Below are 20,307 nucleotides of genomic sequence, written 5' to 3'. Positions count from 1 at the left end.
GACATACCCCTTATCTCTCAGGAAGGCTCTGGGACCCAGTCCTGAACACGCTTTGTAAATGGTACTAACAGCAGGAGAACAGTGAGCAGGAAACCCCCACCCTCTCAGGCCTGGACACAGTGGGACATCTATCTGCTAGTGTGTGACAGGGATACCTTAGAAGAACGGCCCCCAGGCACACTGGCCTTTGGTCGGTGTCTTGGCTTCCTCAGGCCACACAAGGGCCATTGGTCATCAGAGGCCACCGAGCTGCCCATCCCTCCCGCCACACCCTGAGTCCTTTCCAGATGCCACAGATTTTAGGGGCTTGCCTTCTATTTCCCCCCTTGGAGGACACCCAGGCAGACTCCTGCCTGGGTTTAAAAGGGAGATAAACATAGTTTACTTCCTGCACTTTAGAGGTCAGAGAACTAGATAGCTGATGAGGGGCACTTCCTTAAGTTACACCTTTGGGGTTAAAGCTGAGAGATATAGCAGTAGAAGTCACCAGTACGTCACTTCTCATGAATAAGTTCATCTATGTGTGCTTGGCATTCTGTCCTTTGTCATTTTTGTCTCAAGAAACCTGATACAAATCAGTTAAGCCCCTCATGGACCCTTTGTTCAGGAATTTTCTTTTCTCAGATGTCATACAAAGATGGTTATCTGACCTTCGGAGACTCCAGAGGACAAGACCTGGGGCCTGCAGGCCAAACTTAAGCCCCAGGGCCTCAGAAGTGACTATATTTGGAGATAGGGCTTTTAAAGATGTGACTAAGGTAAATTGGGGGAGGCCTTAATCAAGTAGGACTGTGTCCTTATAAGAAGAGGCAGTTAGGGCACAGACACACAGGGAAGACCATGTCAGGACTCAAGGTGAAGGCGGCCCTCTGCAAGCCAAAGAGGGAGGCCTCAGGAGGAACCAGCTTCTAGAACGAAGAGACATAACTGTCTGTTGTTTCTGCCACCTCATCTGTGGCCCATTGTTATGGCAGCTCGAGCAGATGAGTACAGAGGTGCAGAGAGTTTGATTCCAGCCAGCTTGAAGGACAGTCCCTTCAGCAGAGCCTTAGACTGATGTGAACTTGGCATTCCTGATGCTGTCCCACAGGAGCCTGGGTGCTGACTTGAGGAACTGACACAGAGAAGAATTCTATCAACTGAAATACAAAGTCTCAGTGTTTTAGAGCAGTTGGTGTTCTTTTTTTTTTCTTGCTTATGTGAAGTTCAGTTGGTGGTGGCCAGTGGCTTTGCTTCACGCAGCCATTCAGGGACCCGGGTTGGTGGAGAACCCACCGTCTTCCACCTGTGGTTTCCCAGGTCACACCAGGCTCTCGGCCAGGAGAGGCAGGGTAGAGAATTTAGAGAATCGAAGGGGATTTTAATGCATCAGGCTGACAGGCCATACCCTTTTGTCAGAGGGCTCCGTCCTTGGCTACACTGACCTGGGGAGGGGGGAGAGAAATGTGTCTGGTTGTAGGAGAGGGATGTGGGCTGGTTAGTCACCAGAGGACTCAGGAGGCACAGGCCAGCATTCTGGAGTTTTGGAAGCTCTCTCAGAACTTCTCACAGAAGGAGGCTGCTGCCTCTCTCATTGTACTTTTCCATCTAGCTTCTCCAAGCTGCAGCTGCTCTGCCAATCCTGTGCAATCCCAGCGATGTGAGCCATGGCTATGTGCCAATAAAGGTATGTGAGCACTCTCTCCAAGGCAACCTACATGGACCTGCAGAGACATTTCCTAACACTGAGGGTAGCCTGACATCCACTGTTTGTAGGGAAATGGTACTTCCCATAAGTATCTGTCCTCACAAGTCAGAAGACGTGGACCACGCCTCAGGATACACAAAGCAGTGTGACGGGTGTAGTCAGACTCCCGTGGAACAACAGGTTATATGGGACCATGTATAGCCCAGGGGTGCCAAAGGGCATGGTAATTTTATTAACCTATCATTTAAAGGATGGGAAAGTACTTGCATTTGCTGGGCTGCTCAGCAGAGTCCAATACAGAGCAGCGAGAGGGAACCTTTTAGTTAGGATCCACTTACAACAGAGGCAGCTGAAGATCATTACAGTGGACATCAGTACTAGAAAGTTTTTCAGTAGAAGGAGTGTAGAATTTAAAGTTAAATCTTTCCCTTTGCCAAGTGTGAATCGGAATACTCTGCAACATTCTGATAAGAAGATTGTAGACCATGAAAGAATATGTGAAATGTCAGCCAAATGCTTTCTTGAGCAAAATAGCTCATTGGGAATCGTGAGTGAAACTTCCGGTTTGGAACACGGAGTTTGGAGTGATCAGAGATATAGCTAAATAGAAGTGTTCCAAGTGAATTTCTAGATGCAAAGCTTATTTTTCTCATTTCTTTCCATTAGAAAGTTGGAGACACATACTTTTGGGGAAAAGAAAGCACTTTGACTCTATCTTGCTTTAGTTCATGTGCTTCACCTACACAATAATAATTGAAGTAGGTTAAGTACTCAAACAAACAATCCCAGGCTTTCAGTGGCCCAGCACCAAGTTTGTTGCTTGCTTGCAGAACAGCACAGGGTAGGAGTGGGCGCACTCCATGCGGTTGTTCAAACAGCCAGGCTCTTTCTTTCTGCTGGCTCTGCCTTTCTTAATGCCCTAATGCTCCAGGGGCGGATAGAAAGAGGAGGAGGACCAAGTGTGGGAGGGTCATATGGGCCCCGGATTTAGCACAGATTTCTCTTACTCATATGCCATTGACCATAACTCGGTCACATGGCCATATCCATTGCAAGGAGGTGGGGAGAGGTCTGGAAAATGCTGTCATGTGTCAGGGAGAAGAGAACACAGATACTGAGCTCTAGCAGTCTTTAATACACAGCCCAGAAAGGAGAATAAGTTAGCAAAGCTTGAAAAAGACTTTATATCCAAGAGATAATTTTGAGGGGCATCTGGGTGGCTCAGTTGGTTAAATGCTCAATTCTTTTTTTAAAAATGTTTTTTTAACATGTATTCATTTTTAAGAGAGAGAGAGAGGAATAGAGCACAAGTGGGGGAGGGGTGGAGAGACGGAGACCCAGAATTCGAAAGCAGGCTCAAGGCTCTGAGCTGTCAGCACAGAGCCGGATGCGGGGCTTGAATCCATGAACCGCAAGATCATGACTCAAGCCAAAGTCGGATGCTTAACCAACTGAGTCATCCAGGCACCCAAATGCCCAACTCCCAATTTTGGCTCAGCTTATGATCTCATGGTTTATGGGTTCAAGCCCCATGTCAGGCTCTACAGTGACATTGTGAGCCTGCTTGGGATTCTCTATCTCCTCATTTCCCCTCCTCTGAAAATGAATAAATAAATTTTAAAAAAGAGATAAACAATTTTTAACAAAACAATCCTGGTATTCTGTATGTTAACATGAATATTACGCTGTGCACAAAATCAGCCCGTTTAAAATTCAGAAGACCTGTCAAAGAGTACCAGAAATGCTGATGGTATGAGGGCCTTTCAGGGAGGAAGGCCAAGTTGTTTTGTTCTTGTTTTTTTTTCCCCCAATATTATAACCTTTTCAGGCTTCCTATGTTCCTAGGAAAGCTGTCTGTTTTGAATGCACTTTGGCCGGTTGTCTCTTCTTAAACATCTTCTAGCACTGGGGTCTTGAGCTGAGTAAATTGGGCCATGTGAGGTCTGGCAATACACTGAGGTGGCCTGGGACAGTCTGCAGAAGGCATGTCTGGTTCTGCCCAGCCTGGTACTGTGGTCACTACCAGCTCACCTCTCTTTTCTACAGCCTGGGGTGCGTATGCATTTTGTGGAGCTGGGCTCTGGCCCTGCTGTGTGCCTGTGCCATGGATTTCCTGAGAGCTGGTTCTCTTGGAGGTACCAGGTAAAGGAGACTGGGGGAAGGTATGCCCCAGCCAGGGGGAGGGGGCAGGACAGTCTAGGTAGTATGGCCCAGAGTAGAATGCCATCAAGGAGCTGAAAACTTACAATGGAGCATGTCTTGAATGTGTGACCATATGATATCTCAGAAGTCTTGGGGCCGGAGATGGGTCCAGACCTCAGAGCTGTATTAGCCCATAATCCACTTTTGCAGATAAGAGAAAGCCAGATTCTTCCAGACCCTTTATGCCACCTGCTGGGAAGCCTTTGTAATGAATATAGAAATTTGCAAGCTCTTTGCTAGAAAAAGTGATCTCTTAGATGTAGCATTAGAAGCAGTACATGAGCCCTACCACTGTCCATGGCCGCCCTATCCAGGTGGGCTTGTTCCAGCCTCATGGTGGTGATCCCAGATAGTGCCACATGGTACTTTGAGTTGAGCCATTTATAAGAATGGGGGTAGAAGGAAGCAAAGAAGGATTGTTGGCAAAAGACTAATGAGGCAACACTTGAGTGTACTTGAACTGTTTGTTTTCTAGATCCCTGCTCTGGCTCAGGCGGGTTTCCGGGTGCTAGCTCTGGATATGAAAGGCTATGGAGAGTCGTCTGCTCCTCCTGGTAGGTTAGCTGTCTCACAGCGGTCCTGTGTTGGTTATGCCTTCTGGCTGAGCTCTCTAGCTGCACTGACTTTCCTTGGGCCCAGGTCCAAGCATGTAGCCCTTCAAGGGAGTCTGATTTCACCTTTCCTGTTTCCTTCAGTAACCTGTGTCTGTGCACTTTGGGCCCAGATCTCCCCGCTCTGTGTACTCTAAAGGAATACAAGAAACCCAATGGCCTGTGTCCTGAGGAAGTCTCCCACTGGTCTGTGAGGATATAGGGTATAGGACGTACCATCCAGCTACATAATTTTTCCATCTTGCAGTACTCTGTATTCCTCAGGCAGTAATTCCCCATTCCCCATTCCCTAGCCCCTGGCAACTACCTTTCTCTCTACCTGTGAATCTGACTACTCCAGTCATCTCTAAGCAGATCATATGATATTCTTTTGTCACTGGCTGATTGCACTTAGCATAATGCCTTCAAGAGTTATCCATGTTGTAGCATATATCACAGTTTCCTTCCTTTTGAAGGCTGAGTAATATACTTCATTGTATCTATAGACCACATTTTGTTTATCACTGTATTCATCAGTGGGCATTTGCGTTGCCTCCACCTTCTGGCTAATGTAAATCATACTGCTATAAATATGGGTATGCAAATATCTGCTCGAGTTCCTCCTTTCAGTTTTTTGGGGTGTATGCCCAGAAGTGGAATGGTTGGATCATATGGAAATTGGTAGGCCAGATTCTTAACCAGGGTCTATGGATCCCAGATAGAGTCTATCTGGGGATGGGCATTGGGAACCTATGAACCCAAGTCTATGTTTGGGTGTATGAGCACTTTCCTGGGATGATGGAGTTTCAGAGGGGTTCTCAGCCCCAAACTGTTAAGCTCCCCAGGTGGAGGTAGGAGCATGTTACAGCCAGTTATGCGGCAGAATCCTTGTTCCTCCAGGGTCAGCCGTGCTGTTAGCCATAGCAGCTCAGTGAACCAGACCAGCTGCTCACCACTCCTTCTCTGAGCTGCCTCCCTGTTCACGTCACAGGGAGTGTGTCTAGTCTGAAGCAGCTGACATGAGTGGGTACTTGGGTAACCACCAGCCAGTCCATTCAGCCTGTCATGACAGGGGAGGTGCCTCCATGATTGTTCTCTACTTGTCATGGTATCAACTTAGCGGCTGCTTACTGCCTCTTGAGTAATGCAGAGGCACTTTGGACAAAAAGAGAACTTCTAGTCCAAACACCCAAGAAAGACATTTAAAGGTTTCCCCCGCAATTTAATTATTAAAATGTTTATTTTCATTCATCCCTACCTAAGATCTTCCCTGACTCCCCTAGGCATAATTTAGTAATTTATCATTCAAGCTAGGACACTATTAAAAGAAACACTATTAGTGTTTACACACTACTAGTTGTAACACACAAACTGAACTGTCTGGATGAATTGGGACTTATACATACCCTAATTATAACTATTTTTAAGAACATAATAATTTACCTGTTAACTATTGCTGAAGATTATATGTAACATGAATTCTAAAGCCAAGCATGACGATCTGGAATGCATACAAATACACTGCAGATCATTTGTATATAAATCTCATACCATTTGGAAATAGATTTTAAGTAACAAATTGTTTGCCTTTAAAACCATGAAGCCATTATCCCACGATTTTCTATCTTCCCTTGTTGCTACTGAAAGGTCCCATGCCATTCTGATCTATGAGGCCTTCTATGTGACCATTTTCTTTTTCCTCACCCTTAATACCTTTAGGATCTTTTTCTCTATCTTGTTGTGTTCTAAAACTTTATGATATTATAGTATGACCTGGGTCTTTTTTCATTCATTTTTCTGGGTACATTTATCTTTTAGTTCTTGCAAGTTTTCTTGAATTATTTCTTTGATAGTTTTTTCCTTCTATTTTCTCTTTTTTTTTCTTTTTTTTTACCTTCTGGAATTGCTATTATTATTAAAATGTTCATACCAAAGTGATCTACAGATGCAATGGAATCCCTATCAAAATCCCAGTGGCATTTTTTACAGAAATAGAAAAAATTCTACAAGTCCTGTGGATCCACAAAAACCCCAAATAGTCAAATCAGTCTTTAGAAAGAACAAAGCTGGAGGACTCACACTTCCGGATTTCAAAGTATATCACAAAGCTACAGTAATCAAAACAATGTGGTGTTGGTATAAAGATGGACATATGGCCAATGGAACAGAGTAGAGAGCCCAGAAATAAGTCCACACGTACTGTCAGCTGATCTTTGATAAGGGTGTCTAGAACATACTCTAGGGAGAAAGCAGTCTCTTCAGCAAATGGTGCTGAGAAAATTGGATACCCACATGCAAGAGAATGGAACTGGAACCTTCCCTTACACCATACACAAAAATCAACTCAAAATGGATTAAAGACTTAAATATAAGACCTGAAACTAAAACTCTTAGAAGAAAGCATAAATAAAAAGCTTTGTGACATTGACCTTAGCAGTGATTTCATGGAAATGACCCCCAAAAACACAGGAAACAAAACCAAAAATAACCAAGTAGACTGCTGCAATCTGAAGGTTTAATAAGGTATATATTTTTGTGGCAAAGGGATCCTCTTAGTCTGTTGGTAATTTTCAAGCATGTTAACTAATTGTATTTATTTTTAATTGCAGAAATAGAGGAATATTCCTTGGAAGTGTTATGCAAGGTAAGAAAGATCTTTGGGTAACATTTGTAATATCTTTTCTGTCCTGGTGTTTTCATTGATACAAGATAGAAGTATGGGCATTCATTCAATCCTAGGAAAGCATTTTACAGCATTTGGGTATAAAATTTTACTGAAAGTTAAGATGGTATTTCAAAATGACAGCCAACACTTACTATATATCAAGTACGGTTCTAAGCATTTGATGGAAAAAGAAACTGAGTCACAAGGAGGTAAAGTAATTGCCTTAGATCACTAGCTAGGAGAGCCAGGTCTGAACCTTGCTATAGCTCCCACAGCCCTCCTTGTAGCCACTCCCCAACTCACCTTTCCATCTGAGGATTTTATTTTTTATTTTATTATTATTTTTATTTAAAAGAGAATGTTTTTTAATGTTTGTTTGTTTGTTTGTTTGTTTGTTTATTTATGAGAGAGAGGGTCAGAGAGAGAGGGAGACACAGAATCTGAAACAGGCTCCAGGCTCTGAGCTGTCAGCACAGAGCCGGACATGGGACTCAAACTCGGGAATGGCAAGATCATGACCTGAACCAAAGTCGGATGCTTAACTGACAAGCCACCCAGGAACCCCTATTTTTTTAGTTTTTAGAGAGAGAGATACAAGTGAGTGAGGGGCAGAGAGAGAGAATCCCATGAGGGACAGAGAGAGAAAGGAGGAGGGAAAGAGAGAGAGAGAGAGAGAGAAGTGGGGTTTGTGTTTTTACCTGAAGCAGCATTCATGCTTACCTAATGTGGAACTCGAACTCACAAACCGTGAGATCATGACTTGAGCCAAAGTCAGATGCTTAACAACTGAGCCACTCAGGCGCCTTCCATCCTGAGGGTTTTAAAAACCACTTTATTTTGGTAAAGATTTTGTTGGCCAAACCTAGGGAGTTAGTGTGTGGATTGGTAACTGCAGTGACACTCCCTTTCTAGGTAAAGCGTAAGCACCATCGGGAAGGGGACCCTAATCTCAGGGCTTGCAAGGGGAGGCCAAGGCTGAGGTGAGGAGCCTGTGCCCCAAGGCTTCGTCAGCCCTCGGGGAAAACAGAGGCTGGGGAAGCCAAGGGGAAGAAACAGCCTCTTGGGTGGTCAGAAAGCGGGCCATGTCGATGATGCTGCTGAAAGTACAGGAAGGCTCTGTCTAGGAGTTATAGCTCTGTTTGGACCTCCTCCTAGCCAGGCCCACATGCAGGTTTTGGTGCCTCGTAAGAGGAGCAGTGATAAAACTTTACTTTTCAGTTGGGGTTATCCTTCCTTCCTCAGTTTCCAAGTCTTTACCTCTTCCACTTCTGATCTTGCTCATATCTCCCCCCAAATCCTGCCAAGTTCTCACCAGTGACCCTGTGGGGTTGGAGGGACTCTCCCCATTCCCCTAATGTCCGCTAATGAGACCCCTACTTGTTTCTGTCAAAATTGGTTCTTAAGACAGATGAAACAGTCAGGGCGCCTGGGTGGCTCAGTCGGTTAAGCCTCTGACTTCAGCTTAGGTCATGATTTTTTTTGTGGGTTCGAGCCCTGCATCGGGCTCTGTGCTGACAACTCAAAGCCTGGAGCCTGCTTCAGATTCTGTGTTTCTCGCTCTCTCTCTGTCCCTCCCTGCTCGTACTCTGTTTCTCAAAAATAAATAAACATTTAAAAAATTAAAAAAAAAGACAGATGAAATTTTCTAATTATCCTCCTGAAGGAAGTCCTTTTACTAAAACAAACAAGATAAAATGTGAGGCTCCTGTCTCCAACTCTACCATTTAAAAATCATTCGTGTGTCCACTACTAGGTATTCACCCAAAAAGAATTAACAAAATATGTCCACCTAAAACCTGGACATGAATATTCAAAGCAACATTCTTCACAAAAGCCAAAAAAACAACCCAATGGAAACATTGGGTGGAAACAACCCAAATGTTTATTAACTGATGAATGGATAAAAAAATTTGCATATCCATACAGTGGAATAGTATTCAGTCATAAACTGGCATAAAATCATGATGCATGCTTTGGCATGAATGAACCTTGAAAACATTATGCCAAGATAAGCTGGTCACAAATGGCCACATATTGTATAATTTCATTGATAAGAAATTTCCAGAAGAGGTCAGTCCATAGAGACAGAAATGAAATGAATGGTCACCAAGGGCCAGGTGAAATGGGGAACTGACTATTCATGGGCACAAGTTTCTTTTTGGCCTGATGCAATGTTCTGTGACTAGATAGCAGTAGTGATCTCACAACTCTGTAACTACACTAAGCTCTGTTGAATTGTGTATTTTTAACAGGTGAATTTTATGGTATGTGAGTCATAGCTCAATGAAGCTATCATTTGAAAAATTATCAGCACAATATTTATAATGTAAAATTTTATTTAAAACCCCCTGTATAATCTTCTTTTAAAAAAAAAAACCCTGCATAAACTTTAAATATACTGTTATAAGAAACTGAATGAGGAGCCATACTGCTTATCAAGTGCCCACAAAAACCCTTTTCTCAACTACAGCCCCCCCAAATAAATTGAAAACTTTTTTTTTCTCAACCACAAGTCCCTAAATTTATGTGCCAGTTCATCATACAACTGCTATTTGTTTTAGAATAAGTACCTGTAGGGGGCACCTGGGTGACTCAGTCAGTTAGTTAAGTGTCCAACTTCCTCTTAGGTCATGATCTCATGGTTCATGGGTTCAAACCCCATTTCGGACTCTGTGCAGACAGCTCGGAGCCTGGAGCCTGCTTCAGATTCTGTCTCTCTCTCTCTCTACCCTACCCCACACTTTCTCTCTCATAAAAAATAAATAAACATTAAAAAAATTTAGACTAAGTGCCTTTAGGGCACCCTGAACCTATTCTCTGTGTCTGTAGTCTTAGGATTCCAAATTAGGGGTATTGGAATGCAACTTAGCAATAATGGTGTGTTCTCAAGTTCATGAACGTTGGGAGGCCTATCTACACCCAGTTGCTCCTTTCATTGTGTGTGACCTTGAGTTAGTCATTTAACCTTTCCAGGTCATGCTGTCAAGTATAGAACGCAGAGAGGGAGTTGCACTTCGTGTTCTCAAGACCCCTCCTGATCTGTGTGATTCTCAGTTTTGTCACGTTAAATAGCAAAAATTCAACCCAGTAAATTATAAAGATCTAATTGGTTTTATGAATTGATTCATAAATCAGACAGTGTCCCGTCTAGCAAGTAGAGGGCTAGAGAAAAGAAAAGATTGCTAAAGGTAGAGAGGGAGTGGGAAGAAGGAAATTATTAGCAGGGAAGCCATTGTTTTAGGCAATGTCACCCTTCTAAGGAGAGCGCAAGGGGTCTCTCAGTAATTTCCTCGTGCTGACCAGGAAGTTCCCATGTTGGGTGGTTAAAGGTTACATTCAGGGCACCTGGGTGACTCAGTCAGTTAAGCACCAACTTCTGCTCAGGTCATGATCTTTCAGTCTGTGGGTTCGAGCCCGGCATCAGGCTGAAAGCTCAGAGCCTAGAGCCTGCTTCAGATTCTGTCTCTCTCTCTCTCTCTCTCTCTCTCTCTCTTCTCCTTCTCTCCCACTCATGCTCTGTCTCTCAAAAATAAATAAACATTTAAAAAATTTAAAAAAGGTTACATTTATTGAAGTTGAAACTGCAGGCAGGCTGTGTATTGAGTGTACGTTTTCTGACTTGGGGCCTTCACCTAAGTGATGCCATTTTAGGCCTGTGGTTTTCTTTTTAAGAGTAGGGTGCAGGGGCGCCTGGGTGGCTTAGTCGGTTAGGTGTCCGACTTTCGCTTAGGTCATGATCTCGCGGTTCGTGGGTTCGAGCCCCGTGTCGGGCTCTGTGCTGACTGCCAACTCAGAGCCTGGAGCCTGTTTCAGTCTGTGACTCCCTCTCTCTCTGACCCTCCCCTGCTCACGCTGTCTCTCTCTCTCTCCTAGAAATAAATAAAAACATTAAAAAAAAAAAAAAAGAGTAGGGTGCAGAAATAACACTGAACTAATCCTCAGTCTCCGTGGCTAATTGCAGAGTGAAAAAAGCTCTCTAGTGTCTCTTATAAGAACACTTATCCTATCTGATCAGGACCCTACCCACATGACCTCATTGAACCTTCATTACTTCTGTGAAGAGCCTATCTTCAAATGCTCTCATGCTGGGATTCGGGCTTTCACATGTGAATTTTGAGGGACACAAACGTTCAGTCTGTAACAAGACTTTCTGACTCTGTAATATGGTGTCCTTCTAATAATCATTCCCCCGTCTTTGGGGGGTAAAATGAAAATAAAAACCATTAAACTCATAACCTAATTACATCAATACTATATATCTACATTTAAAAAAAGTAACAGATTGTGCCTATTTTAATCAACAGAACCTGTCGTCTACACTTGCTTTCCAACATTCTTCAGAGGAACAGTGAGGGGCTTGCCCGTTGCCCCCTCCCTAGTGAGGTTGTCACAGTGGCCCTGAGTTTTCTAGGCAGGCATGGGAGCTGGGGTCCCAAAAGGAGCCAGAAAACCTTTAACATTCTTTCCCTTTGAAGCTGTCACTGGCTGTAGGAAGAACTCTGTGTTCCCCACCCTACCGCCCTCAAAAAAATGATGTTCCTATTTGGTGGATTTCCCCAGCAGAACTGAGGCCACAGTGGAGAATATCTGAACACTTTGTAATGCTTGTAGGGCTCTGTGGGAAAGCCCTCTGTCTTCTGGCTGTGTCCTGCTGTCCTTAAGTTTCCTTCTCCTTGCTTAATGTAGATAGGCCTCACCCAGAGAAGGAAAAAAAAAATTGCTTTTCATTTTGGAAGCACCTAAAACAGTAGGAGATGGAAATACAATCACATATATTTTCTAAGTCTTCAAAATTTTATGGTGTAGTCTCTGAAGCCTCCAGTGTGGGCAGTGATCTATGGAACCAAAAACAAATTAGGGACTTCCCAACTGGGAGAAAGAGGGGAGGAACCAAGGGACTGGAAAATATTTAAGATAATGCTGGTGGTCCACATGGCAAACCAGGATAGCCCTGAAGGCTTTGATGTTGAGGTTTTTTTTTTTTTTTCATTGTTTACTTATTTTGAAAGAGAGAGAGAAAGAGAGCAATCACAAGTGGGAGAGGAGCAGAGAGACAGAGGGAGGGAGAGAGAGAGAATTCCAAGCAGACTCCGTGCTGTCAGCACAGAGCCTGACACAGGGCTCGAACCCATGAACTGTGAGATCATGACCTGAGCTGAAATCAAGAGTCGGACACTTAACTGACTGAGCCACCCGGGTGCCCCTAGATGTTAAACGTTTGAAATCAGATAGGCTTGGAATCAGTCCCAGTTCTGCCTGACTAGCTGCATGGCCTTGGCTGAATTTGACCATTTGGCCATTGTGAGCCTCAGTTTCCTCATCTGTAGAGTGGAGATACCATTTCCTCCCTGCAGCTCCGGATGAGGGGAAAGGAAGTGAATTGAGTGGCCAAGCTAGGGCTCCAGGGATAGAACTCCACAGACTCTTTAGTTCTAGCAAGCGGAGGCTCCTCACACGGGCTCAGGTAAATAGGGGGATAGTGTTGATGAGTCAGACAGATCATATAGGAGGAGTGAGGTGGGGAAGCCGGAAGCTGGTGTGGCTTTCTGCAGGGACTGGAAGGCGTGTCAGGTCTCTGATTCACTCTGTCCACACCTCTGTTCTGTCCTACCCTTCCCCCATCGCCAGCAGGACCCCTCTGCTTGCTCGTTTTGTTCTGGCCCAGTATGACATCCCCAAGTCCTGATTCTGGATGACCCTCATCTCCAGCACCTCCACACCTTTTCTGGACCCTGTGGTTGCCGGGTGTGGCCAGGCACCCCCTCTGTGCTGCAGGACAGGGGCAGGAGCTTGCTGTCCTGGAGCAAGGCAGGCAGCCAGCCTTGTGCACAGCGGTTTTCTTCCTCTGTCCTTCTCCCGGGAAGAAGCCATGATGTCTGGCTTATGATGGATGTGGCCCAGTTAGGGATGTGTGCCAGCACACCCTGAATAATTCACTGTATGTGTCTGGGGTCAGTCGGGTTCCTGAGAGGATGCTGCAAAGGGAAGGGAGAGAATTCCTAAGTGAGGGAAATGATTGAACGTTGTGTTCATGTGCTCAGACCGCCATAACCGAATACCAGAACCTGGGAGGCTTAAACAACAGAACTCTATTCTCTTGCCATTCTGGAGGCTGGAAGCCCGAGATCAAGGTGTCGGCAGGGTCTCATCTGAGGCTTGTTGGTGGCCGTTTTTCCCCTGTGTCTTCACGTGGGCTTTCCTCTGTGCGTGTCCATGTCCAAACCTTTTGTTCTTATAAAGACACTGGCCAACTGGGATCATGACTCACTCTAATTACCTCATTTTAATTTACTCATTTCTTTAATGGCTCATCTCCAGATATAGCCACATTCCAAGGTCCTGGGATAGTGGCAAGATTAGGGCTTCAACATGTGAATTTGGGGGAGACACAATACAGCTTATAATAAGGCAGATATAGTAATTCTAATCTTGAAGCAGCTAAGGTGGGTGTATACAATTTCTGAGTTTTTGTCTTTTTTTCCTTAGGAGATGGTAACCTTTCTGGATAAGTTGGTAAGTCATTTTGAACTGATCTCTGGAGAATTCTGTTTGGGTGGGCAATTAAAGATGTTCCTTTGTTTTGTTTGTTTTTTGAGAGAGAGAGAGGCAGAGAGAAGGGGGGGAGAGAGAGAGAGAGAGAGAGAGAGAGAGAGATTGATTCTCAAGCAGACTCAATGCCCAGCACAGACCCTAACGCAGGGTTCAATCCCACAATGGTGGGATCATGACCTGAGCCAAAATCAAGAGTCAGATGTTCAACTGACTGAGCCACCCCAAAGAGGAAACCTTTGAAGGCATCAGCTGTTAGAACCCCTAAGGAGAGCGGCAAGGGCAGGAATGACACTTAGGGACAGTGGGAGGCAGGGTAGGTGCTCAGGAGGAATTACAGACGCAGAGATGGCAAAGCAAAGTGGAGAACACTGTAGAGCCAAGTGTGTTTTGGTTTTTTGTTTCAGGAAAAGCATTTTCCGGAGAATAGGATCCTCCTTTTGGACTTTAGCCAGGGTCAAGAGCTTTGTGTCCCAAAGTTTGGAAAATATCCTATGGGCTAATATTTTACAATGTTTAAAAACGTATATCCCTTTAGAAAGACCTAAAATCAAATGCCTTCCTTTAACATCATGTGGAATGTCAAGCACAAAGCAGATCACCAGTGGTGATCAGAGACTATACTTTTTACTTGTGTAAGTTTGAGATTGCAGTTAAGGAGTGCATTTCCCTGTCTTCAGGTCATGGTGGCAGGATGAGGAGAGCAGGGCCTGGCCTGAGGGGGAGAAGGGGTCAGCCAGGACAGTGACCATGGAGGGGTTGCGAAGAGAGACCCCCCAGAACAGTGCAGTTAGTCCCTGTTTGTTGGATATGAGAGTCAGGAGGAGAATTTGAGATGACTGAGGGGTTCTGGTCCAGCAGCAAGGCACAGTTCCAGACACTGTTACCGTCTCCGCCCTCTGCAGAGTCTCAGTTCCACAGAATTGGCTTCAGACATTTTGAGAATGATGGGGACATCTAAGATGACATGGCCCAGTGTGGCCACCCCAGTTCTGACTCTAGAATGCCTTTCTATCTAGAGGATTTCCATCTGGCTAAGAAAGTCTCTTACTCTGACTGTTGAAAGAGAGCCCCTGGGGTGCTAGCTGGCTGCGCTTGGGTGTCCCTCCCTGGCCCAGGCATTCCTGGGACAATTCCAAGGACAGGCCTGAGGGCTGAGTGGTGAAGTAACTCCTGTGTGAGAGGGAGAGGAGGGGGTAGACTCCGTGAAGGAGAAAAGAATCTGGAAAGCATAGCGTCACAGAAGCTCAGGGAAGAACATTTTAACGAAAATGTCTGATGTTGCAGAACAGTTGAAAAGTGACAGCCGAGAGGGGAAAAACACTATTATTAGTGATTAATAGCCTTTAAAAGGGAAGTTTCAGTGGACTCAGGGGTAGCAGGGAAGAAGCCAGCTTGTAGGGACTTAGGAGGTCACCAGACAGGTGACTGGTATAGATCATTAAGAAGCTGGACACAAAGAAGACAGAAGTGTGTCAGGGAGTAGAGGCTGGGAGCTTCTTTTCAAGATGGCAGGGGAAGGCTGGAGTGGCTCTGAAGGGCCCTTGTGTGGCTGATGGGGGCCAGCAGTGTGGGGTGGAGGGGTAAGCCCGATTTTAAGTTGGGGAAGCCTGGGTCTGAGTTACCATCCATGTGGCCTTGAACAAGTCACCTAATAACTGTGAGCCTGTCTTCCTATTTGTAAAATGTGTACTCGGTTATTGGAAGAATTCCAGACAATGGGTATACACACTTAGCACAGTGCCTGTGACATAGTAGGTCCTCAATAAAAGGGAGCTGTTGCCCCCCATTGTCAGCAGCAGCAGAAGAAAGGAAGACACAAGTAGAGAGGGAGGGATTAAAGATGCCTCTGAGGTTTTAGTGGTTAGTTAAGGGAGGGAAGATCCCAAAAGAATGGGGAGAGAGTCACAGTCACTCAGTGAAAGATGAACATGGAACACAGGGAGGTAAATCATCCTAACTCAAAGACAAAAAGTAGAGAAGGAGGTAAAACAAACTTTGATTTGAGGGAAGGTAGAGCGGGAGAGGATTTGTGGCCAGGGGCCTTAGTGTTCTAAGAAAATGTAAGAGACCAGTCATCTTCAGAGGCTCTATGGAGCTGGTGTGTGTGGGAAGGGAGGCCTGAAGAGGGTGGATGTTGGAGTAGCTCCTGCATGGTTAGTGGAGGAGGAGTCCTAGAAAGTGAAGGAAAGGATCGCCAGCTGAGGGTTTGGGCCTCCAGAGAGCACGAGGCATAGGGCTCTCAGCACCCCATCCTGGAAACCTGCCACATTCAGCTCCTGTCTTTATCCTTCACTAGGGGATCACTCAAGCTGTGTTCATTGGCCACGACTGGGGAGGCCTGCTGGTGTGGACCATGGCTCTCTTCTACCCAGAGAGAGTGAGGTAATTAGTCCAGAATTTGGACTTGAATTCCTATTAGAATCCTTCCCCAGGTCTTGAACTGCAGTCAACTTCTTGAAAACAAATAGATTATCTGGGAAGGCAACATGTAGCTTCTTCTTGACCATTAACACATTCATAAGGAAGGAGGGCTTATTAATGAGTTAAAGTCTTAGGAAGCAAGGCCTATCCCAGTTACCGGTAAGGAGCCTGGGTAGCCAGTGGGAATGTAGGAGAATGGGGGTAGACTTTTGGGGGGAGTGGGTGAGGCAGCAAGACTGGTGGGGTCATAGAGCTGAGTACCAGGAGAAACTTCAGCCCTGGACCAGGAGTTGGGAAAGGTGGCTTTCAGTTTTGCTTTGAACTGGCTGTGTGACAAATCACTTCACCCCTTAGGCCTTGGTTTCCTCAACAACAGCATGGTAATGGTAACTCCTTGTGACTATATACCTGCAAAATACTGTGCAGGTATCAGGTTAGAATGGCATTCTGTGCCCACCATCACATCGTTCACACTCATTCTTAGAATGGCATCAGGGCATCAGTGGGAACTTTCAGAGGACAAGTTTTAAACCCAGAGAGCCCAGTGGTCTTTGTGGCCATCCCCCCAGTTGTGCTGGGAACTGTAGTTAAAGTGTGTGTGACGTCCTATTTCAGCCTGAGATCTTAGCAAATTAAATCAACATCAGCCTTAACAGCTCTATTTCCCTAACTAATCCAGTTACTTTTTCTTTCGTTGAGTTTATAAGAATGGAAAACTGGAGAACTTTGTTCAGCTCAATATCAGCTCAAATGGTAGGATGATATCACAGACCAATGTGAATCAAACACTTCCTGAAATAAGTTTTTGCACTCTTGTTCCTCTGATCTCGTTAGCTTCTCTCTCTGTCCTCTCTTTCATCCAGACTTGAAATAAGAGCTCAGTTCTTAGCAATTGGGTCACTAGAAAGTAACTCTATAGACTGTATTAGATGCTTCTTGAGGGGGATAGAAGGAACTAGAGCAACAAGTGTATGATCTCTACCTTGAAGGAAGTGAAACACCTTCTTGTTGTTTTATTAAACTTAGTCTCTCTACTATGAGACTTTGAAAAATTTAACATGAGCCCAGTGAAGTTGTGCCCAGAAGAACATTAGGTCTGGGATACAAAAGTTTGCTCTGGGTTCCTGTTCTTCTCATTGTTCTGCTTTTATCCTGGCTGTCATTAGTTTGGTAGTAGTTGCTCCTTCTCCATCTGTGCTCATCAGAACAGCCCTGCTGCTGCATTCCTGGAGGAGAGGGCAAAGCTGGCTATTAAAAATGTTGTTGGCGTCAGGGTGCCTGGGTGGCTCAGTTGGTTAAGCATCTGACTCTTGATCTTGAATCAGGTCAGATCATGATCTCACAGTTTGTGAGTTCGAGCCCTGCATCATGCTCTGCATTGATGGCGTGGAGCCTGCTTGAGATTCTGTGTCTCCTTCTCTTTGCCCCTCACCTGTTTGTGCTCTATTTCTCTATCTCCAAATAAATAGATAAACTTAAAAACATTAAGAGTATCTTTGGCATTGATCTTCACCTTTCTAGTCAGGTAATGAATGAAAGGGGGGAAAAGCCCACCTTTAATGTGGAATATTTCTTTAAATCCTTGCTTTTGGCATTCTACTGAGATAAATTGCAGAGATCTATTTAATGTAAGAGTCGACTCCCTTGTTTGGGCAAGAATACCTTTTTATATCCTTTCTTTGACAATCATGTAGAGACTCTGCTCCCAAAAGGAGGCTGTGGTTTAGCTTTTTCCAATCTTAATGTGGTTGGCAGCAACATTTATATGCTAATGTCTCATGTGATGATAATTTTTTTTATATATGGAATAAACTGTATGTCAAGGCAATTGAAAAGAAAATCCTATTCAGTTCAGAATGTTAAGCAAAAGCTAGAATTTCTTGTGATTTAAGTTATGCCTAAAATAGGTTCATTGTGGTAACATTGGAAACCTTTAGACATCAGTGTAACTTATTTTATAGCCTCACCTGCACTGTCTTATGGTGGTTATTGAACATTTGAAATGTGGCTGGTTCGAACTGAGATAATAACTCTATGTAGGAAAAACCTTCCAGATTTCAAAGACTTGATACCAAAAAAAACCAAAAGTGAAATATCTTATTAATAGTTTTTGCATTGACAGCATGTTGAAATGATTAATATTTTAAATATATTAGGTTGAATAATATATTTAAATTAGCATTAGATTTCAAATTAATATTAACAATATTTTAAGTTAATCTCACATGTTTCTTTTTACTTGTTTTAATTGGCTAATAGAAAATTTTAAATTATATGTATGGCTAGCATTCTATTTGTTTGTTGGCACTGGGCAAACCTCACCACTGCTTTCCCTGATGGTTTCATTTGTCCTACTTATCCTGTCCCTCCTTGTTTATGTCTCCCACAGATAGTCTGTCCTCTCTGCTTCTCTTTTGGGAAGGAGTTTCCCTAGGATCACAGTGGGGATGGGATCCTTTTGCCAGACTAACTGTGGTCCTGGTCGACTTGTCAGCCCTGCCTTCGTGTGGTCGCTCAAATCCACCCATCTCTTTTATTCCTGCTTCTGCCATCCTGTTACCCCTGGATGACTATGCTGCAGTGTGCTGGCCCTCTCCTTGCTTTCTGGTGTCCCTCTCTGTATCCATGTCATGTACTGCTGCTGGACCCATCCCTTCCTGACTCCAACTTTAGTCTACTCTCCCCTTTTTTCAGAAGCTCTTAAGGTTGTCTTGGTTTTCTGCAGCATCTGATCCAGACTCGGGGCCCTTCGTGTCCAGGCTCCCAGTTGCCGTGCTGGCTTTTTTTCACAAGATGCCCCATTGAACACTTGGCCTTTGGCCACATAGATTCTTTGCCCTGTCAAACTTAGCAACATGTTTTGCCCCCTTCTACAGTTTGCTCATGCTACCCCGTGATGTTTCCCTTACAGTGTCATTTCCCCTCCCCTACTCTCTCCCACCCTTAAAGATCAAGTTCACATGCTCTCTTTTCCATGAGATCTTCCATGATGCCCAAATTTAGAAACTCTTTGTCTCCTTGAACTCCCAACTCTTTGTCTCCTTGAACTCCCATGGTGCTTGTGCTAGGCTTAAGGCTCATATCACAGTCCATCTTGTAATATAGTCATGGGTATATTTGTCTTTCCTTTTAAAATTATAATAAGCTCATTGAGTATTGATCTTATATCTTCTCTCCCTTTGTATATGGCATAAAATTAACACAGAGTTAAGAGAGTAAAAGAAGGAAGGCAAAAATGAATACATTAAAAAAATTTTTTTAATGTTTATTTTTGAGCGAGAGACAGAGTGTGACCAGGGGAGAGGCAGAGAGAGAGGGAAACACAGAATCCAAAGGGGGCTCCAAGCTCTTAGCTATCAGCACACAGGGGCTCGAACCCACGATCCAAGAGATCATGACCTGAGCTGAAGTTGGACCGTTTACCAGCTGAGCCACCCAGGTGCCCCAAAACAAATGCATTTTTTTAAAACTATAATTTAATCAAGGTTGACATGCCACGCATGGTGTGTATGTGTGTCTTTGTTTAAGACAAGAAGGTGAGAAATACTTCAGTTCAGTGGGGAAAATCCACCAAGCTGGGAGTCAAGAAATTGGACCGCTGACATTCTCCCCCACACTGCTAGTGTGAGATCTTGTGCATATCCTTTTCCTGCTCTGAGCTTTGGTTTTGATGTGTAAGGTCCTTTCCGGCTCTTAGTAGTGTCTTCTTACAAGGTCTACATCTTGGTGTCTTCTTTCCACAGGGCAGTGGCCAGTTTGAATACTCCCTTCATACCGGCAGATCCCCGCGTACCCCCGATGGAGAGAATCAAAGCCAATCCTGTTTTTGATTACCAGCTCTACTTCCAAGCACCAGTAAGTTCAGGCTCCTGAGAATGGCGATCCCAGCAAGGTTTTTGTTCTTTTTTCCCCTTTCTCTCTCCTCCCCCATTGACTTGATTTTCTCTGTGCCATATAATTTTCCATGTCATTAGTCAGAAATGATTTTACACCGGGGCTCAGGTAAAACTGACTCCATGTTCCAGCCAGTCCTTTCCAGGGGATGACACGTTTCTGTGTGTGTGCATTTGGGGTGGCAGGGGTGCAGGGAGTAGGGATGATGGTACAGTGGGGTTCTCATGTTTCTCTGAAATTGTGGACTGAGAGGCTAAGCACAGGTCTGGAGCTGCTGTCCCTTAGTTCTGTGCCTG

General features: G+C 44.5%; 1 protein-coding gene across 3 annotated transcripts in view; it reads left to right on the top strand.

The window, feature by feature from the left end:
* EPHX2 (epoxide hydrolase 2) overlaps positions 1-20,307 on the top strand; it is a 70,041-nt gene that overhangs the window by 24,572 nt on the left and 25,162 nt on the right. For all 3 annotated transcript variants that reach the window (XM_039217378.1, XM_039217381.1, XM_039217380.1), the window contains exons 6-12: positions 1,592-1,666; positions 3,734-3,829; positions 4,365-4,443; positions 7,089-7,123; positions 13,631-13,657; positions 15,993-16,078; positions 19,861-19,972. In XM_039217378.1, the coding sequence (XP_039073309.1) occupies positions 1,592-1,666; positions 3,734-3,829; positions 4,365-4,443; positions 7,089-7,123; positions 13,631-13,657; positions 15,993-16,078; positions 19,861-19,972 (510 nt within the window). The remainder of the gene's footprint in view (positions 1-1,591; positions 1,667-3,733; positions 3,830-4,364; positions 4,444-7,088; positions 7,124-13,630; positions 13,658-15,992; positions 16,079-19,860; positions 19,973-20,307) is intronic.

This window comes from Hyaena hyaena, unplaced genomic scaffold, assembly GCF_003009895.1.
Source record: "Hyaena hyaena isolate Hyena2069 unplaced genomic scaffold, ASM300989v1 scaffold_682, whole genome shotgun sequence".
Classification (NCBI taxonomy): domain Eukaryota; kingdom Metazoa; phylum Chordata; class Mammalia; order Carnivora; family Hyaenidae; genus Hyaena; species Hyaena hyaena.
Note: the sequence above shows the minus strand (reverse complement) of the source record. Positions and strands in the feature narration are given on the sequence as shown.